General features: G+C 35.7%; 1 protein-coding gene across 1 annotated transcript in view; it reads left to right on the plus strand.

The window, feature by feature from the left end:
- Positions 1–20,844, plus strand: part of Cxxc4 (CXXC finger protein 4) — a 29,951-nt gene extending 9,107 nt beyond the window's left edge. The window contains exons 4-5 of the mRNA XM_076575019.1: positions 12,329–17,107; positions 20,100–20,844. Of these exons, the coding sequence (XP_076431134.1) occupies positions 12,329–12,373 (45 nt within the window). The 3' untranslated portion in view covers positions 12,374–17,107; positions 20,100–20,844. The remainder of the gene's footprint in view (positions 1–12,328; positions 17,108–20,099) is intronic.
- Positions 20,845–21,419: the final 575 nt, after the last annotated feature.

The raw sequence follows: 21,419 nt of genomic DNA on the forward strand, positions 1-21,419 counted from the left end.
CTCTTCTGTGAGCCAGTGTGTTTTTCTTTTGGATGGAATGACGGAGTTTCACACGGTCAGACTTATAGACAGGTGTAGAACAGTTCAGCGAAGTGATCTATAAGACTTTAAAAAGCCTGCAGGAACGATAGAGATGCCTGCCATAACTTCTCCAAGTGGAACATTATTTACCATTGGAAACTGGAGACAGGAGTCATGGCTATGAGCCCTGAAACCTTGTTGGGATGTTAATTTTTGGATACGAAGTTAAACATTTACCTATTTTAATATTTAATATTTCCCAGGAATAGGCACAAATATGTTTCTTTAGACTTGGGGTCTGCTTAAAATCTATTATTCAATCAGAATTGATCAGATGATCAATAGTTCACCTTTACCAGAAAACAGTTCCCTTTAACTTTGCATTGAAAAAGATTAATAAGATGGTGTCCTATTCAGTACACTTCACACAATCAGGGTGTGTTTCAGTTTCTTATTTTATACAAAATACTAAAAATTTTGTGATATACTCAGACAGCGATATCTAGATAAAGTAATAGGTTGAAGCTAAGATGTATTTAAATATATTTTTCTTCAATTAATAAGTTAATTTATGAAAGCAGAAGTGAGCTCTTGTGCAGGGTAATGATTGGTAGTATGTTTTTCAGTCACTGGCAAGGATATTACATAATTTGGATAGAGGGAACAGAGCAGTCTGAAAAGTAGTTTTTATAAAAACCTCACGAATATATTTTGTATAACCTGTGAATGCTGTGGGTATGTGAGTGCATAATTTTGTTCCTTCAGCTCCACTTCAGTGTTTATGCCTACCTTATATTTGATATTTGGCATTGCTCTAGTATCCTTCCGAGTGTCAAGGTACCTGTGGAAGGGTGTGGGGGTGATTTTATCCAAGTCATATCTTGTTCCATCACATGCAGAGAGACATCTGTCCAGAAACTGAATTATTCTGCAGGGTAACTGAAAATCCTGCTTCCATCCAGCATGTTTTCTGTTTGCTATTGAGTTATGTTGCATCATACTTCAGATGCGACAGCCATTTAATAACGTTGAGGACTCATCTCTGCAGGGCTTGAAAGGATTCTAACAGGCTTGTTGACTTCTACTTTAAAGCATTATAAGGAATATTTTTTTTTTTCATCTGTGAAACTTATGTATTGTGTCTTAGTTTCTTTCAGGAACTTGGAAATACATAAATAGGTAGAAAATCAAGCTCACTGGCTCCCCTCTCTATTTTTTGAGTATTTATCTCAAATGAAATTTTTTACTAATGGTAAAACAGTTATTTTTTTCCGAATAAGTCATGATCACTGTATTTTTTATGAAAAATCAGATATAAATGACATTCAGGGAAATGTAACACTTATTTACTGGCTTTTCTTTTTTTTAAGTTAAAAAATAGTATGGGGGTCATGTTGTCACATAGAGAAGCTGTAAAAAGTGCTTCTAGCCTCAAGCAACTTATTAAATAAACAATGATTAAGCATATTACACAGTTTAACCACTGAGGGAGTTCTAGATATCAGTTCAAGAGAACCAATGTAAGGAAAGGGTTAAATGCATCCTATAAATACCAGCCAGAGAACACATTTGATATTGAAAAACTGAAATGTATATATTAGCAAACATTAGTAGGTAGAAGATACAGGCATGCATTTAGTGTACATGTGAAACAAGTAAATAGGATTTTGAGATTAAAAAGTCGAGTGACTACAACTCAGTGGAGTCTGTTTTTTTTGTAGTAGTTTCCTCCCCCATAGGAAAGTTTTGTGAAATGGTGACATGGTGACTGTTTTTAAGCAGTTATATAGGAAAGCTAGTATTCCTAAGAGGAAAAGGTTAGAGGCCCTAAAAGAAGTAGAATTCAACCACCAAAGATGATATTTTTTAGTTTAAAAAAAATAATCAAAATAGGATGCTAAACACTATGTAGAAGGACATTTCTCAAGATGGAGTGTTTACTCCTTCATTCTTCCAGAAGTTTGAAATTCTGCAGAGATTGGAAAATAGGACAAAAGGAAGAAACAAGGCTCATGATCTGACTAATGCATTTGATTTAAGAATGAAAACTGAGACCTTAGCTTAGGTTTTAGGTTTAGTAGTGACTGAATTGGAGATGAGGAGGTCTGTGTCACAGCTGATGTTATTTTGACTTACGCCTTTGAATCACTTGGTGGCATAATCCCAGAGTACAGCTAAAATACTGCCAAGATTAGTAGGATCCCATCTGAGTCTCATCTGCATTTAACTTATATTTTACAGGGCAATCTAAAGCATTGAGAAAAGTGTTGAACAGGGAGAAAACTGCTGAGAATGTTCTTCCTTGCTCAGCATACCACACCATAACTCGATGATTGATAGAAGCATCCAAGGAGTAGAGATCAAATAGGAGAGAACATGATGCATGCCTGTAGAGCAGGAAGAGTGATGGGCATTTCTGTGGATTTCAGCAAATCTGGCAAATTCTGAAAAAGACCAATTTTCTCTAAAACTTCATAAAGTAGAAAGTGATGAAATAATTTTTTTTTTAAAGAAAGAAAACCACTGAAATGTAATTGTTGGAAATGGTAGTGTTTAGTGATGGTAGAACAGTGGTCAAAAATTTATAGTGCTGGGAAATGAATGTTGAGTGGAAATGTTTCTGTAGGGCTTCAATAAGGTACATTAATGATTTTGATGGAGTCAAGAATAAGAAAAACTATGAGACACAGAGAGATGAAAAGTCAGTTGCAAAATCTTTTATTAAATCTTAAATATATTGCATCCATTTCTAATGCATAGAAAACAAAATAGAGAATGCTGGCTTGTTTCCATACCCAAAGAAATGTGTTTTATATTTACTGAAAGGCTGCTTTGTGTAGAATTCGAGATTGTTTTGAAGTGTGGTACTTTCTTCTTGGGAGTCTTTTCATAAAATATGGATGTGTGATATGATGGCGAGTTGAGCTTGATGCTGACTTTTTCAGGTCACAGGTGACAGGATGTTAGACTAGTACAGCCTAGTATACCAAAGGCCATGAGACCAATATGTTGGCTTCTCAGTAGTACTTTAGAAGTAGAATAAAGTAGAATGGAGCAGAAAATATATGGATGTACCACAGGCAATGAGTGTTGTTACGTTGTAATTTCAAGTGTGTTAGACTGCTGCGTATAATATGAACTTGTTGACTATTTTCTAATAAAAATGGAAAGAAAACATTAATAATATCAATAACACAATTGAACAAGGTTGTAGCGATGGAGGAAATTATATTTGAACATTTGTTAGCAAGATAAGGAGTAAAATATACATGTTTCTATAAATGACATGCTTTGATTCTTCAAGGTAGGCCTGCGTTGTGCATTCATGATACTGCTAAGAGTATGGTAAAACCCTTGATAAACTGTATTCAGCTAAGCATATCTGTAGGCAGGGGCTGCTACTTTCTAGTGCCTGAATGTAAGTTCTGTAGACATAGACAGACAGACAGACAGACAGACAGACATGTAAGTTCTGTAGACATAGACAGACAGACAGACAGACACACACACACACACACACACACACACACACACAGCAATAGTGAGTGTCCAGTCTTAAAGAACCATTTTTCTTTATTCCTAACTGTCCTCTGTCTGTACCTTTATGATTCTCTAACTCTAGGTTGTAGCTTGTTTTTGTTTGTTTGTTTTGTTTTTTTAATTCTTAGGTGGCCACCAACCAGCTCCCAAATAAATACACAGAGATTTATTTTTCCTTATGAATGTTTAGCCTTAGCTTGTTGCTAGCCAGCTTTTCTTAGCTTAAATTATCCCATTTATGTTTTGCCTTTGGGCTTTTACCTTTCTCTATTCTCTATTCCTTTCTTTCCTTCTTATTCCATGACTGGTTGTGTAGCTGGGTGGCTGGCCCCTAGTGTTCTCTCTTCCTCTTCTCAGTCCTACCTCTTCTCGTTCTTCTATTCATTCTCTCTGCCTGACAGCCCTGCCTACCCTTTCTCCTGCCTTGCCATTGGCCATTCAGCTCTTTATTAGAACAGTCAGATGTTTTAGGCAGGCAAAGTAACACAGCTTCACAAAGTTAAACAAATGCAACAGGAAAGAATGCAATGCATCTTTGCATCATTAAACAAATATTACACAGCATAAATGAATGTAACATATCTTAAACTAATATTCCATAACACTAAGTCTTAGTCCTTTACCCAAGGTTCTTAGTTACGTAATCTTGTGTTCAATCCCCATCTAAGAAATGAACTAATTATAAATGGAACAGTTGAAATTTTAGAGAAGTCTAGAAACAACAGCACACTTGTGGACATGGGTCACCTTGGTTTTGTCCTCCATACCTGGATAAAGGACACAAATGGATATATGGTGACCGCAGTGCTACTGTGGGTGGAGCATGATGTCATACTAAGATTTTCTGTTGTGTTTCCAGGTGTATGGTTAGGTTCTGAATAAGAGAAAAGGGAATGTTGGAAGGAACAGAGGGTGGGCGGAGGAGAGAGGAGTGAGGTGAGGCTCAGGCTGCAAGGTTACAGCAGACAGGAAAAGCATTAGGCTGCTCTAGGTCACTCTTGAGTCTCTTTACATCCAAAACGAACAGAGATTGTTAATGCTTTACAATCTGTGAGAAGATGGGTTTGGGATTAGATCCACTAGAACCATTCAGAGCTCTTTTTCTTCATTCACCACAATGGAAAAATTAGTTCCAGGGAAACTAGCTTAGCATAGCTTAGCTTTTCTTGCCTTTGCTGAATTCTCTCCAGCCCTCCCTTCCCTGTTCTCCTTTCCTTTCTTTTCCTCTTTCAATTTTCTCTTTAAAGATAAAACTCAACTGTTCAGGTAGAAACATAGGAAGGCCAAGGTGAGAAGACAAATCCTCAAAATTAATTAATGATAGTGTTTAGGGAACTAAAGGCATCTATTTATAAACAACCGAGTATTCAAAGATGTTAACACAATTTTAAAATGATTATAAGAAAAGTTCCTGGAAAAATACTGAATTGAACATATAGAAAAGATTTCAGAATGATGGTGAAAAGATTATTGCTTACTACATATTATAAACAAATCCCAGGACTAAAAATATAGGCTTACTAATTTTCTTTAAGCGTTATTATGTTTGCACAAAAATGTAGAAAAACCCATGAATATTTGCTGAGGGTGAATTTGAACCTATAGGCTAGAGTATTCTGGTATGTGGTGATACTCTGATGTCAAAGCCATGGAATCCTTCATGTGTGTAGCCTCCTAGTGTAAATTAACTTAAATATACTTTCAGTGATTGAGGATACATGTAAAAAAAAAAAAACTTGAATGAGTTTAATTATATTAATTCTTGGCTTTATATTATTTATTTAAAAATATTAATAAGAAAGATGAAGAAGTCAGAATAATTGTGAACATTCTTTGAGCTGGCGATTCTTAGTTGAAAGCAGAGGGATGAGAGAGAAGAGGCAAAGAGAGAGGAGGAGAAAATATTGGAAGAGCCAGGCTGCAAAGACCTCATGGTGTTCTTGGGAGCATGTGTCTAACCAAGAGAATTATTTTGGTGATGACATCTAATTGGCGGAACTACTTAGAATGATTGTTCTCTGAGTTTCTCTGAGCAATTTAGGTGCATAATACTCTCAGGGTTTCTGGGCAGGGTGTGTCAGTGGCTGAGTGTTACTTGAGTAGATACTGAACAACATGCCAGTGACCTCAGTCAAAATATTACTCAACTTAAACCTTTATGTAATATATCAAAAAATAAATAAATATTTCTCCAGATCCTAGGTCTATAGGAATGAAAATTCTGTAAGTAAGATGGGCCATGGATGATAATTGTAACTATTGTGTTTTGTTTTAGTAAAATTTAGAGGCTATTCAAACTAGCTTTGATAGCTTAAACATCTTAAATACTGTAAGTGATATACAACTTTCTGATAGTTATACAAATATCTCTTCTTGTTTTCAGTTAAAAAAAAGTGGTGAACTTGATAAAAATCCATGGTTTTAACAAACATTTACTTCAAATTTCAAAATTCTTTAACAACTTCATCAGTTTTTAAAAAAGCATATTTCACCTAGAGGCAATATTTCAGACAGAAATTAGCAGGGCAGCATCAGGGAGAGAGTGGATTTGAGTGTGTGTGTGTACCCAGAAATATACTCAAATCCTATAGCCAGATATATTTATATGTACCTATACTCTAATACAAGCTTATGGATATATAAATAACCTTCTGTACATTATAAACAGTGTAGCTTAAATTTCATTAACCTAATTTTTACACATTTATTTTTGTAAGACAGTTTCATAGAGCCCAGACTGTCCTCTGCCTGTAGCCTGAGATCATCTTACATTCTTGCTCCTCTCACCTGTACTTCCAAAGTACTGAGATCATGGGTGCACACCACCATGTTCAGCTAAATTTTACAGTTTTAATTTCAATTTTACTTTTGTACTCCTGCTTACACATAAGATTAAAATTGTTATATACAGTCATTTTTGAAAAATACTTTCTTTGAAAAATCCTTTTTAAAATCTGTGGGTCATTAAAAATTTACCTTTTTCTCTATAGCACGTTGCTGCTGTATCATGGTGGATTTTTTTTCTGTTCAAGAACATTTTAATCCCTTAAATACTCATTTATGTCACAGTAAGTTTACTCATTTGTTGGGCTGTTGTGGTTTTAAGTATTCTTTAACCAAATTTAATTTTATGTAGCATTTATCAAGTGTCATGTCTAAGGAAGTTAGTTGCATTAGATACTAGGAACAGAATGTGCATTGTCTTTGGGTTAATGGTGTCCATGTGTCTTTTTTTCCCCTCGGACTCCATCTCTTCTCCAGTTCATTTCTCTGACTCTTGTTTCCCTCACTAACGCTGCCACCATATGAACTTAGTTCCTTGCAGTGTGGTTTATAGGTGTGTCCTTCTACTTACAGTTAGCTAGCTTTGCCTTCTAAACTCATATCCCCTTGGTGGTGGTAATGAGGGTGGTGCTAGAGGGATAGGTCAGAAGGTGGAGGAAGGGGCTCCTTCCCAAAGTAGAAAGAGTAATAGGAGCAACCGCCACGGAGAATGGAGAGTAAAAATGACGTTGCTAGCTCTTCACCATTGGCCAAAAGAATCCGAGTGTCGGTTTCTAAGGCCGGATGTCAATTTAGAAGCCAGGAAGGGAGAATGCACCTTTACAGTCACCGGTTTTTTAGTTAGTGCCTGCCCTCCTTTAGCTGTTACTAACTAGTGGTAATATTAGTCTTGTTCTTATTTACCTCTGAATATTGACCAAAATAAGGCTTTATTATGTAAAATACGTGTGTGCTAAATGAATCAACTGTGAGGGGAGTTTATCTGATATGCTACACATTGTGTACATACATACCACAGGTATATTGCGAGGCCTGAAGAACAAAGGCGAGGTGTCATTTTAGAGCTGGGAGAGGTGACTGAAGTCTATAGTCACAGTACTACACAGGCTGAGGAAGGAGGCACTTGAGTTTTAGGCCAGACTGGGACACAGTGTAACCCTATTTAAAAATACCAGCTAAAAAGAAAAGAGAGAGAAATGGTAGAAAGTAAAATCATACTCTTATTCGTATATTTTATAAGTTGTTTTTATTATGAAGTTATTTTTATTTATTAGCAGTGCATTCCAAGGCATCAGGCTGATCATTGATCATAAATTTATAGTTTCTTCATGCAATGACTATGTTCTACTTATTCTTTCTAGTGGCTATAGTGGTAGACTATGCTTTTTATGGTAGGTTATTTAAAAAGGAAGCGTAAAAAACGTTTTTGTTAAAATCTGAGGAGATACCTTTGCTAGGTATCACTTTACACCATGATTATTCAAATTTTTTTATTTGTATATAAACATATATATTAAGGTATATGTTCACATACACGGTATTGTACATGCAATACAATGCCTCATATCTCCAAGCAGATTTTGAAATTTAATAGGAAGAAATTCAATGTATGTAATGATATTTTATTATTATTTTATAGATCAAAACAGAAAAAAAAGGATTTTTTCATTACCAAGAATCCTTTTGTTTTTGTTTTTCCAAAAAAAGAAATCCTAAAGTTGAGAAGTATTATTAAAAGCTATTAAAAAGTTATTAAAAAGCTATTAAAAAGTTGTAGTAAGAATATGTAGGTTCAAATATAACAAATATTTCAAAATTCAAGGCCTAGGATGCCCCTGAGTCCAAGAAACTGGTAGTGGCATTAACAAGAAAGCAACATCTCAGAAGGTCTCAAAAGAGGTTTCATTGGCTCTGTGCAGCCTAAAGTTGCTTTGACTTGGGCTGGAAAACATTTTCCCATCATTATATGGCAATCAGAAAACTGTTTTATGATATGTATTCCCTTAATAGGCATCAATAAGAACATGAACAATTATTTTTAATCAATGCAAGAATAATGTTATTCTCAAATTCTAGATCTTTGAAATCACTGTGTTAGACCCATCCTGTTTCACAGTCAAATGTGGAAGACCCAAGTGAATCATGAGAATCTTTGTTTTAGGAAGTAATGCAAACAAATTTTGGCAAATTATTTAACATTCTCAATTGAAAATTCTAATGCCATCCCTGTTATTTCAGTTTAGAATTTTATGCATTCTGAGGTAAATTTCAATGCCAAAGTTAATTTTTAATTTGGTCTTTGAAACCTCAAGTCTAATGTCATTAAAAAGTTAAATATACTGTGGTAAGTGCTGCTACATTCACATTTTTCTATTGTACCCAGACCTAAATGACCAGCCTCCATACCCTCATTTGTATAATTTTAGGTGCTCTGCTTGAAGATTTCAGGAGGTGAATTTTCTTTAGGCTGCACATACTTCTAACAGGAATGGGCAGATAGATAAATGCAGGACCTGAAGACTCTAAGGTGCCAGGGGTCACTTGACAGGTGCCAGAAAAAAGAAACCTCCAGGCAGAGCTTGGGGTGTCTGCATTATCTGAATCTCTTCTGTTTGTTCTTCATTACTCAGCAAAAATTCATACTGAAATGCATTTCAGCAGAGACAATATTTATTGTAGTTTTTTAGGTAAATGCAAAGTGTATTTGGCTTTGATTCATTCCGTCATTCCTTCGTTGAAGGACATTGCTTTGCTTTGAAGCGTTACTTAGGGGATAAACACATGCCCTTCTTTCAAGCTTGAAGGTCATTCTCTAACTGGCCTCTGTCAGAATTCTTTGCAGCAGGCTTTATAGCAATGCCAAGAAGAGGGACAAGGGGGTGGGGTGGGATGGGGACCTGCAGATTTCCCCCACAGGCCTCCTGGGAGCCAGGCTACTCACACCTGCATGAGCAGTGAAGGCTGACTTAAACAATGTAATCAATTCAATTCTGTTCATTACCTCCCACCCCATTTCCTTCCAGGGGAATCTGGTCTTCCTGCCACTCAGGATAACTATCCCCTGCCAGCATCACTGAGATCCACAAAGTCATAGCAATCTTATCAAGAGTGCGATTCCCCAGCTGGGACTTTGAATTTATCTAACTTGGAGGTAGCTGGTGAGGGCATCTAATCCCTTCTGTTGATATGCTGAGCTTCCAAACAATTTGCAGTGGTCTTCTTACAAAGATGTCCTCCTTAGTTGACAACGTCAGGAAGACGTGTGTCCAAATTTACGTGGACTGAGCAGAAACCTATGATTTAATCCAGTAGTGGGGTGGAAACAGTTGCTTCTAGTTGCTTATTTGCAAATAACTCAGCCTCACCCTCAAGTCAATTTCTGGTGAGCCAAACAAAAGTTGGACAAAATGTTAGGTGTGGCAGCTTTGTGTAACCTCTAGGACACTAAAGGGTTTTGCTCTCTTTTAATCCTAAAATAAAACTAGCAGGGAAATTGTAAGTTTCTGATTAATGTTTGATAATTTGTTTCAATTATTGCACTGGTGGTTTTCCTAATTTTTCTTATGTGTTTTAGGTGATTCCTTAACTAACTTTTTTTTTTTTTAAGTTTCATTACTTCAAAGATCTTAATGTAAAGAAAAGTCATTTTAAAAACTTCTCTGCTTATCTTAACCACCCCTACCTGAGGATGCCTTCTGACCTCACCCCAGTGCACAGTGAAATCACAGAAGAGCATCGCTGGGGTGTTGTTTTATGGCAAATCACATCACTGTGGAAACCTCTGCTTGGCTTCTCTCATGTCTCTTCCTGTTGGGTGAATTCTTAGTGCTAGCAAGCACTGAGAGAGGACCATCTTTTCTTTACTAAAGTGACCTTTGACTCTAGGTAGCATTTTAAAAGCTTGCTTTCACTAAATAGTACAAATAAATTGAATAGCAGAAAGGGGTAAAGGAAGTTAGAAAATAGATTCAAAAGTATGTCTAAGGCATAAGGACTCAGCTCATTTAAAAAACGTACTCTGTACTTTTTCTGTTTATCTTCATAAACATATCTGTTTATCAAGATACACGACTGCATAAGTATATATTTATAAACTTGTTTCCAGTTGGCATCTGAGAGTAAGTTGGCATCTCTGTCATACATATACACATAAATGTGCATATATATGAATATATATGCACATGTTTATTTTTCATATGAGAATCTGAGTGTAGATATATAATTGCATGGATACACTTGGATCTAATGTATCTTGTTAAAAATGACTACATTTTTTATAAATAAACTTACTTATATAGAATTTATTCTTAGTTGGCATCAGAAAGCAAGGTGGCATCTGGTAGAACTTTTCAGTTTTCATTTCCTGCTTGTGTGTGTGTGTTCATGTGTGTTCATCTGTGTGTGTGCCATGTGAGTGCCTATGTCAAGTATGAATGTTAGAATGGGCATGTTGTGTTCCTTATTGCTTTGTATAGTTCCTAAAGTAATGAATAAGTAAATGTAACTAGAATTATAATTATTACATTTAGTATTCAAAAGTTAAATTTAGAAACTAGTTAAAGAATTTTTTTCACAAACAACCAAATGATGGAGGTCTGGTATATACAGTGAGTGGGAGAAGACAAAATCAGTTAAATCATCAGTAGGAATCAATATCCAGTACAACAGTTGCTACTTTATTGAGTATAGTAGATCTCTGTGTGCTTTGTGAATGTACAATTTAGTTTTTTTACATATGCTTGCAAATTTGAGCTATGTAATTTATAGTAAATTAGTTTGTCTTAATAGTTGAAGTTTTGATTGTTTTGGGGACAGTTTTTAAAAGCAGTTATTAGTGGCAACAGTATAAATGAAATTTGCCTTCCAAAACAGTTAATTTAGTCACTTAAACTTTTTTAGCAATAGAGATATTTTAATATAGTATTAAGCTCTAGGTCTAAGACAAAGAAAGGCACTTGAAGTAAAGTAAGACACACCCCAATAGCATGGGTATGGGGTTCTCAAAGGAGAGCAGTCTAAAGTCAGACTGACAATGTACTAGGTTAATACAGATTTTTATTTTCAATTAGCATTATTATGAAAAGAGGACAACAACCAAATTACTTCAGTATGAGAAAGTAAGTCAAACCCAACATCCATTATTAGAACATTTTGTAGTGTAACTTTCCATTGTATTCTATTAGGAAATTTAAGTACTATGAATGTTCTTTTAAGATAAATGCACACACACACACATACACACACACACACACACACACACACACACACACACACACACACACACACACACAGAGTGGCTGGCTGGCTGGCTGGCTGGCAATATTCATTTAGCATTTCAGTTTGTCACCAGAAAGAAATGCTTCACTCAGCTCTGATGATAATCTTGCATAGATTGCATATATATGTATGTACTTCAACTTTGTATATAAAACTTCAGGTTATTGCCTGGTGACATACTTGTTAGTGTAATGGGCAGAATAATTCAGTTATAGTCACTCTGGCTGTATAAAAGGCTTATATGTATCACATTGAAGATGGCATATGTAGCTGGTTATGAATTTTAGCAATGGGTAAAATATATAAATGGAGATCATGAAAGATCTGTTTCCTGTGCCATGATGTGAATGTGCCATTTATGTGTAGATACAAAGATGATCAACTTAAAATGATGTGGCAGCTACAGAATTTACATACAGGTACCAGTTGCTCTTCCTATTGGTTAATACCTTGGACCTTCCCTTTATTCTCATTACTACATATAGCACAGGATGCATTTCCTGTATTTTAAATATCTAATGTGTTTAAGTCATTATAATCAGTATTAATAAGTTTGAGCATTTCCTCTTTTATTATATGTTGCTATATATGTCCTTGTGTTGTGTATGGTTGACTAAAACCATAGCTGAAGTGTAAAGGAGAAAAATTAATTTTATATTGATATAGAAAGAAAGCTTAACCTGTTTTCTTGCTCTTTTTTTTATAGAGAACACCTGTTCCCAGCGCTGAAGCATTCCGGTGGTTCTTTTAAAACCGTAGTATATCTTATTTTCAAGGCATTTGGAAATAAAGGGCAAACTAATGTCTTGTTTTAAGAAACCACTTAGTCCACCATTGAAGAAAATATTCAGAAATTATTTTCATTTTATGTATAGGGAATTTCTTCAAAAAACAAGAGGAAAAGAAAAGAAAAAAGACATAAAAATACCAGGGAAGCTTGGGGAATTGGCCAGTCTATTTGCTTTCAATACACTGATCCTTCCTTTGATGTAATTTAGCTATACTAGTGAAGTTGTTGTCTATTTTGAAAGTGGCTGTAAAAAAAAAAATAAGTTTGGGTAACCCCCGACTGTAAAATCATGTATCTTTGCAAAGTACATATCTATACTTCATTTTCAAATATATGTGATTCAGTACTGTAAACTGTACAGATAGCAGCTTGTATTTTGTGTGTTTAGACACAAGGAGACAATCATGTCTGAGCATCTATGGAGATTAACAGTTTGTACACAACAGTATGGTTCTGCAAGTTAAATCTGGAGCAATAAATTTTAGCTTTAAATATTTTTGCCAGTTGTTTGTAGAAGCAGCAGCAGCACTGGTGATAATTCATGCATCTTTCTGTAGAGACTGGATGGCCAGTTTCACAAGACTAAAAGATAATGCTGCATCCAGCAATTACCTTCAATTGTGTCAATGTAAGAGGGGAAGCTACTGTGAAGGTCTCAATTAATCTTTTGAGCACTATATTAGAGTAGTGGTTATGCACTTGCGTTGCTTACAAACGAGCTGTATAGAGGGTATACCCCCAAATACTTAGTGTAGTTGACTTGTTTGGGTTGCACTGTAAGGGGAGTACTCAGAATAGTTGGAAAATGCAGAATCAGTTGTATAATTTTTTTATTAAAAAAAAGTGTTTTCTAGGCTGAAGTTATCAGATCATAGAAAGAGAAAGTCATGCCTGACATTTTTTTTTTCCTAGCCATACACAAGCTGCCCAAGCTTTTTGATTCTTTGTTTATGTTTTGCTTTGGGAAGGGGTAGGAAAAGTAAAAACAGAAGAGTATTCATATGTTTTAATTCCATGTATAACACTGAACGGATAGGTTTAAAACAACACTTGAATGCATTGAAGCCTACTTTAAGACATGGCTGGGCATATTTTCAAGTTAAAAATAATTAAACACATTCATTGAAAGTGAGTCTTTTTGGTTTCTTTATCTTCCTTTCCACCGCCTCCCAGTTGAACTAGGGTTCTTCCCCCAGGCTCTCAGAGGACCACCCATGGCTTCCATCCCCATTCTTATCACTGGATGCTTTCTTTCCTTGAAACAAGGCCACAGCGTGAGGAATTTGATAAAAACAAGACAACCCATCCCCCAGGATACTTTGTAGAACCCGGGCACCTTGTCCTGTAAGATTGGGTTTTCCTAGGACAGTCATGTTTCTTAAAGGACGCCTATCCCATTAAGACAAATATTTTGATTTTTTTTTTAAATTAAACTGTAAGGATCAGTTTCAGGAATAAAATATAGTTTAGGAAAAACACATAGAATAAAAAAGTTGCCATGTTACTTCCATCTTTGTTCTTTGTGCCTGTCAAACAGGTTAGCAAGATGAGTCAGAAGAAAAGCCACAGAAGAGAGTGGTAGGTCAGTGAGGACTTGAAAGGGTGTCAAAGGCTGGCAGGGGAATATTTTTTAAAAATCTCGTTTTAGTGTTGAATGGGAAATGGAATTACACATTTTTTTCTAAAGGCAGGTCAGGTACACCATCACTGGAGTGAGCACCTTGATGAGACCATAGTAGGTTTGTATGATGCCAGTGTGGGTACCAGTGGGATGAATGTGCCTAGCTAGCATACCAATGCTTAGTCTGCAGTATGGTCAAGCAGTCTTTGTGAGAGAAATGCATTATGTATTACACCCACTTATGTTTAGAGAAAGGAATGAAATCATCAACAGCTGTATATTACTTTTGAGATAGCTTTCTACTCCATGTGTATTCCTTAGAGGGTTGGTAGTTCTAATTTCTGCTTCTGTTGTAGGACCAATGAGTGCTGTATGAGTTTGTCATTGTCCCATTGGTTCTGTTCTTCTCTCTGTGTGTGTCTTTACAATTTTTATTTTACTTTATTCTTACTTTTGCCAGTTTGTTAACTATGAGTACTTGGAAACTTATTTTCGCACTTGAATGGGAAGCTTCCCTTGCTTTTGTAAAAATGATTAGAAATGAAACAAACTTCTTTTCAGACTGTATTAGGCAAACAATAAGGAACTCATAGCAATGTATGGACAGTCAAAAACTCAAGTTGGTATTGCATGTCTTGATGTATTTTGGTTTGGTTTTTTTTGCCTCTTTTTTTCCCAAGACAATGAATCTGTGTATTGTAAATGTGTTGTTTCACATGGCAGTTCATTTATTTTTAATGAAAGGAATTTGTTACTATAATGAACAGTGTGGCCTTTTTCTTTAATTCTCGTACATTTTATTATTTACACTAATTTCTATTATGCCACACACTTTTTATGTTTTCACTTAAACTCAGTTTACGAGATGTAGGGTACATATAGAATTCTCATTGGTGATGGTGAAAAAATTATCCTTCTAGATTGCGTCTAGTTTTCTTTCTCAAGTGTCTATGTATAGACAGCTTGTAGCCTTAGGGCAGTGACTTGAAGGTATGCATTTTCTTTATTCCAAAATATCAATGAAACATAACCTTTAACAGTTGATCACTGTATGTTTCATTTTCCATATCAAGGAAATTTAGAAATTAGCCATCATATTGTAGGTTGTATATATACAACTTAAAAATTACATATCAGATATTGCTAAGGCTATTATAGAAATCTACACCCATAAGAGTCCAGTCTTCAGTGGATGTCATGCCCTGGCAGTTTTTAAGGGGAGCCCAGGAGAATAAGTGGGACATTGCCACATAGTGTACTAAGTAAATGCTCCTCTTAGCTAGCCCTCAGCACTCCAGAAGAATACTATAATGCAGACCTCTGTCTTCTGTGACCTTCAGACTAAGGTGAGTTTCCTTCTAGTGGACTCTGTATGTCCTCATACAAGCAGAGGCATACTCACAAAGTAGTACTGAATCTATCCTTGGGACATAAATACAATCATCTTTCCCTAAGATTATGCATATGTAAAAAGTCTCCTGGTTGCTTAACCCCCAACCCTCAATTTCCTTCTGAGCAATCACAGGGGTGGGAGACAATGGGCTTACTATGAATTAATATTAAGTAATCACGAAAGGAAAGAAATGTGTCCATCCCTTGTTAGAACCCCTGGCATGGACGTTGTTCAATTAGTGCGAAAGCATATAAAGCCTTTAAGCTGATAGTATCAGTAATCAAAGAATGAGAAGAGGAACACAGCTAAATGAATGTATGATTCGGGGTCAAATATGTTGAGCAGAAAGCTGGAGTGGGTCTTTGATCATGGCGGGATTCGCAGCAATATCAAACAGTTGGTTCTCATGTAACAGCTAAACGTTTTAGATTTTGTTTTTATTAAACTTGGCATTTCACACTGAGATCTTTATTCCTAGTGAATAAAACACAGCTACTGTGTTCAGAGGGATTCCACTTCACAATTGCCAAATAGATATTTCAGGACATGGGCCACAAAGTGGACTCCTTTCCCGGTGTCCTCCTGTTCCAAACTGTGCAGTTATCGGTTACATTTTCTAATAGATATTTGTGTAAAGGTGTATGTAAGCTTGTGCAGTTATTTAAAAAAGCAGTTTTGGAAAACAGTGTATTTATTAAAGAAAAATCACTTATGGGGCATGTACAAAACTGTAAAAAAAAAATTTAAAAATCACTTCAATTTGCCCAGTAAAGTTGTTTTTGTGAAATTTCTGTGTTGTTAAATAAAGGACTTTAGTATTCAAAATATCTCCATTTTTCCATGGCAAAAATTTTATTTGTGGGATTTAAATGAATGAACACACAGTTCTGAACATCTAATATTGTTTATGGTATAAAGGTTTGTATTTCTGCATGTGTCCTTATCTTAGTGGTATGATGCTGTGTACAAATCTTTCCTAAAATATGCTGTTATTGTTCTTTTTGTTCATCCCTATCTGTCTGTCTATCTATCTATCTAATTTATATAAAAAGAATATGATTCCTGAAAACTTGAAAAGACTAAGTTGAACATGAAGAAATGAGCCCTAACTACCTCCTCTCCTTATCCATTGTAAGCATGCCTGCAGAAAACACCTCAAGACTTCCTTGTGCCTTGAGTGAAAATCTTTAGTGATAACTCTTGAAGATGTTGTCCATGAAGAAATATGGCACAAGGGATTGTGTCTCTGTCCACTCCCTCTCATTTTGATTTGGTATCTGCATTATGTTAATTTTTCTTGTAATGAAATCCTGGGGTCCACCGCTATGCATTACCCATGTGCTGGACCTCTGTTCACCACTTCTCAGCACAAAGGGTTAATTTTACTTGATGCCTTTGAAACCACACACACACACACATTCCAACCAGAACATGGTATTAAAACTTGGAAATCCTTGATATAGGAACACACAGAACTTCATACCATACAAAGACTTCGTGTTCATAGACTACCACCTGAGAAGATGGTTTATATGTATACTGGACACTGATTTGTGCATTGTTGGGGTTCCAAATAGAAAATATTTGGAACATGGCAACAGGATGGGATTTAGTAGAGCAAGAAAGTGAACTTCAATAATCCTAATTACAAGAAACTCCTAAATAGGCAACAATTTCTCAGGTAAGTCACATGCTTTTTTATTATATTTGTGTAAAAGTAACAAAAGTATGCCAAATATATTCAATTGGAATTTGGCAAATAGTACTTTTCTTTACTTCAACCTAGCAAAAATATGAATGCCTACAGGTTCATATGTGATGATGAGATGATTCTTCAAGAGTTTGAATAATTTGGAGAGGAGAATCCATTATTAACTTTCCCAATATTGAACCAGATAATTTGTATTTCTACACACAGCATGGATTTTCCAAGTGTTTTGGTAAAAGTGTTTGTTTATGGTTTTATGCAGAACTTGTTTTCCCAGTCTTCTTTTATGTTTTGTTTTGGGGTGTGTGTGTGTGTGTGTGTGTGTGTGTGTGTGTGTGTGTGTGTGTGTAGAAAACTATTATTCAAATCTACCACTGTACACAATGTAAGGACTTATTTGCATATGCTGTGTAAGTAGCACTTTTTTATTTGAGAATTGGGCCTCCAATCTTTTGTTCTGCTATGGTGGCTTGAGTTCTGCTTTTATGTCCTTCATAACTAAGATTATTTTATTTTATTTTATTTTATTTACTTCTTTATTTTGCCAATTCTCAAGTCAGTGTTTCTTAACTTCTGTGTATTGTGAGCTATTAACCACATTGCATGTTCACCCATGTCTTCCCCACGAGAGCGGTGGTGAAAATGTCCATGTCTTACAGGTCTTACAGTTTGCAAACTGGAGGCACTTTGCTATCACTTTTCAAGAGTGCTGCTATTCAAAACCAGCCTGAGTCTAACCTGAACATAAAGTATTTCTTAATACACAACTGCATTTCATAACTGCTTTAAAGGTTTGTGGTAGGAGAATCTGGAGCCTGGTGCTGGCTTCAGTCACCGTCTTCTGATGACAGCCTTTCTGAAAAGTGCTCCTGTGGCTGAAGGGATGCTGCACACGTGGGGAGGGGCGCTTAGAAAAAGAAACACAATTCGACTGTACCAGTTAACCTTCGATAAAAGCATAAAGCATACTCAGCTGGAAATTCTTATTGTATACTTTAAGAACTTCCTTACTCTTCTGTGATTTGCCTTAACGTTTCTTTTAAATATTCCATTCACATATTGAATAGATATGTGTGTTTGTGTGTGTGTGTGTGTGTGTACACCTGTGGATGTGTATAATTAGGTCTTTCTTCGTACATTAGGCTGTGTCCCAGAGGAGCTGAATATTAGCATGAGCTATTAGAAATCTGCCTAGGAAAGGATGCTTTTGTACTGTATGGTTGAATTGAATGCAGAGATTTAGCACTGGAAATCAGAGAATTTGGGGAAATTATGTAGAATCTTTTGGGCTGTGTAAGTGCTCTCTACTGGGGTCTGGTTTTGATTTATTGTGTCCTATTTTCAATCACTTAAGGAGCTGTCCTGAAAATTGTGCATACAGTTTGCTCCACAGGTGTTTTACTTACTTTCACATGATTTGTATATTTGATATATTTATATTCTCTTAAGATATTTCTATATTTGAAGTTTAAATGTACATCTAAATACTGATAGAAGCCTTGATTTGTAGTTTTAATGAATATAAGATATTACCAGGCAGAAAGAGAATCCAAGCATTAACAACAGTGAAGACATATTGTCCTGTGCTGAGAGGGAAAAACCTATCTTTTAAATGTAAAGACCACAAGAAAGTATAAGTGTCTGGGACTTGAGAGAAGGGAGTAATGAGACAGGGGATGAGATAGTAGGGTCAGATCATGGAGGACCTTGTAGATCACACTGGACATTTGCTGAAAAGACTAATAGAAAGCTGTTTATGAGAAGCAAGGAATACCAAGCACTACACATGAGTTTTACACTATATATGGTCAGAGTGATAGAAAGGACATTAAAACTATTGCAATACACATGGAATCAGGACAGGGATAGTGAAGATTGTAAAATCAGACTAATTTGGTTTATAACATAGAGTAAAGGCAACAGAATCTGTAGACATGCAAGGAGTTAAATATGTGAAAAAAGAATTAGTAATGACTTCCTGATTTTAGTATAAATACCTGGAAAAGTGAAGTCAACACTTGCTGACATAAGGGAAAGTTATTCTTTTGTTTTAGACATATAATTTTGACATATGAGTTGAAAGGCTAAGATTGAGTTCTATGTGAGAGGTAGAAATTGTATTTATAAAGAAGAACTTGCTTGGGGCTATGAAGGGGTGAGAATGAGTGATCTGGGAGAGGAAGCATAAGGTCAGGTCTGGGACTCTCCTATAGTGATTGTATCTTTATTTTCATTCCAATCAGTGTTTTAATTGGGGGTCCATATCCCACACTGATAAAGCTGGAGAACAAATGGAAATACCAGGGAAGAACAAGCAGTAATAGCTCCAGCTATCCTCCCTTCTCTGGGACTCACATTCTTCTGACCTTTTATTACCCCAATCAACTCTGCATCACTTGCAAAATTTGTATAGTTACCAATATTTATCCACACATAATTCTAATTAATTACATATGCAAATCTTTTCTCTAATGCATAGGCCCATTGAGTTAAAAGTTTGATGTGGCAACTGCAGTTTAAAAAAAAAATTAAGCACAGTTGTACTGAATTTGACTTCACAATTCAGCTCTGTGTGCTTATATTCCTTATTGGCTGTTCCTTAAAAGGGGATGGTATTCTTATTATTTATTTGGTATCTCTGGGAACTAAGGTGCTGGAAAGTGGGTAGATACTGAAAATTGAGATTAATTTTTGTTGACTTCCAGTCACAAAAAGGGGATAAGATGTTCAGATTTGCCCAAATGATCCTTCACAAGGGAAAAAGTTGTCTCATAATGATAAAAGTACTGCGGTATAAATTGTTCATTAATTTTCATCCTTGTTTCTAATCTGCCATTCTTTACAGAGTTAATAATTATAAGCCTTTTCACTGGGAGTTGAAATCCATTCCAGGCAGCATGATGAAAAGACACGTGCTTGAGTTTTGTGTTTTTAGAGAAAGTGTTTAATACCCTCACTTCTTTAGTCTCCTTTAGGTGTGGAACCCACCATTTTACAGAAGTCTCCACAGGATCCAGGTACTTCCTTGCCACTGTAGTTCTGAGCACTAAATTGCTCCAAAACTGAAGATACAGAGGGCCATTGTTTTACTCCACGGTAATCCCAAGGACCTCTACACCCAGAATAAGAAAACAACTATGACAAACACAGAAGTACTTGCCTTCATGATTGCTCAACAAAAAGTCGAGAATATTATGAAATTTTTAAGGATTTTTAAGAAAATGCACAGTTGGGAGTCCTATAAAACAACTGGTGCTTGCCAACTGGTCCATCATTAAGAAAGACATCACATAAATAAATGTTCACAGAAACATGTAAGGGTTAGTTTATAAGCTGAATTATGTAGTATATTCCTACAATGTCATAAAATTGTGGGCCCAAGAAGACAGAGTACACATGGAACCAAGCTCTTAAAATGGTGTGTTCAAAGGAAGCTGGCACAGGATTTACGGATGTGCTTCAAGCCACAGCTGACAATAGCCTTTCACTGTTTTGGCCTTTTGTGCAGCTTGTCTGTCTATTCTGTTGTGTTTATTCTGACTGCTCTGTATGGAAGGAAGAATGATGATTAATTCTTGTCAAAATCATTATATACATTGCCAGTGCTGTATATTTATATCCTCCAAATCATAGTCTATGTATAGACTTATGTCCTTAGTGACAATTAACACATAATAGGCAAATAAACCTGCTTCTGATTGAGATTTTTGAAAACCCTTTGATCCTCTTATATCTTTAAAAGGCAGAAATTCATTAAGTTGTGGAATCTTCTGTGGTTGTCTTGTACATCAAGTAGCTCTAAATTAGAATGCAGTAGTTGTCTCTACAGTGGCCACCAGAAAGTAAACTCTAAGATATCAGTTGGAATTGGTAGATGAACTTTTTGTTTGTTTGTTTATGGCATGAGCTCTGTATGTCTCACTTCAGAAACCTTAAGGCAGGGATTATTTCAGAACAGTATTCCAGTGATGCTACCACAGTATTCCTTGAACAGTTGTTTGTCATGGTTTTGACACTTAACCTGCTGGTGACTATCTCATCTGATACTTTAAAAAAGAAGAGTAACAAATGACTTACCAATAAGCCTAATGTAGTAGATTACTTACTAATTTCTTCATGAGGAAATGGGTTTTAATAGGACAATCCACTGTTTGAAGGGACATTTCAATAGACATGAAGTAACCAGAACACCCGCTCTCTATGTGAATGCTTATGGACAAATGGTAATTTACAATGGAGTTGTACATTGAAAGTGAAAAAAAAATAATATACTCTAAAATTTAAA

Source organism: Peromyscus maniculatus, chromosome 6, assembly GCF_049852395.1.
Source record: "Peromyscus maniculatus bairdii isolate BWxNUB_F1_BW_parent chromosome 6, HU_Pman_BW_mat_3.1, whole genome shotgun sequence".
NCBI classification, from domain to species: domain Eukaryota; kingdom Metazoa; phylum Chordata; class Mammalia; order Rodentia; family Cricetidae; genus Peromyscus; species Peromyscus maniculatus.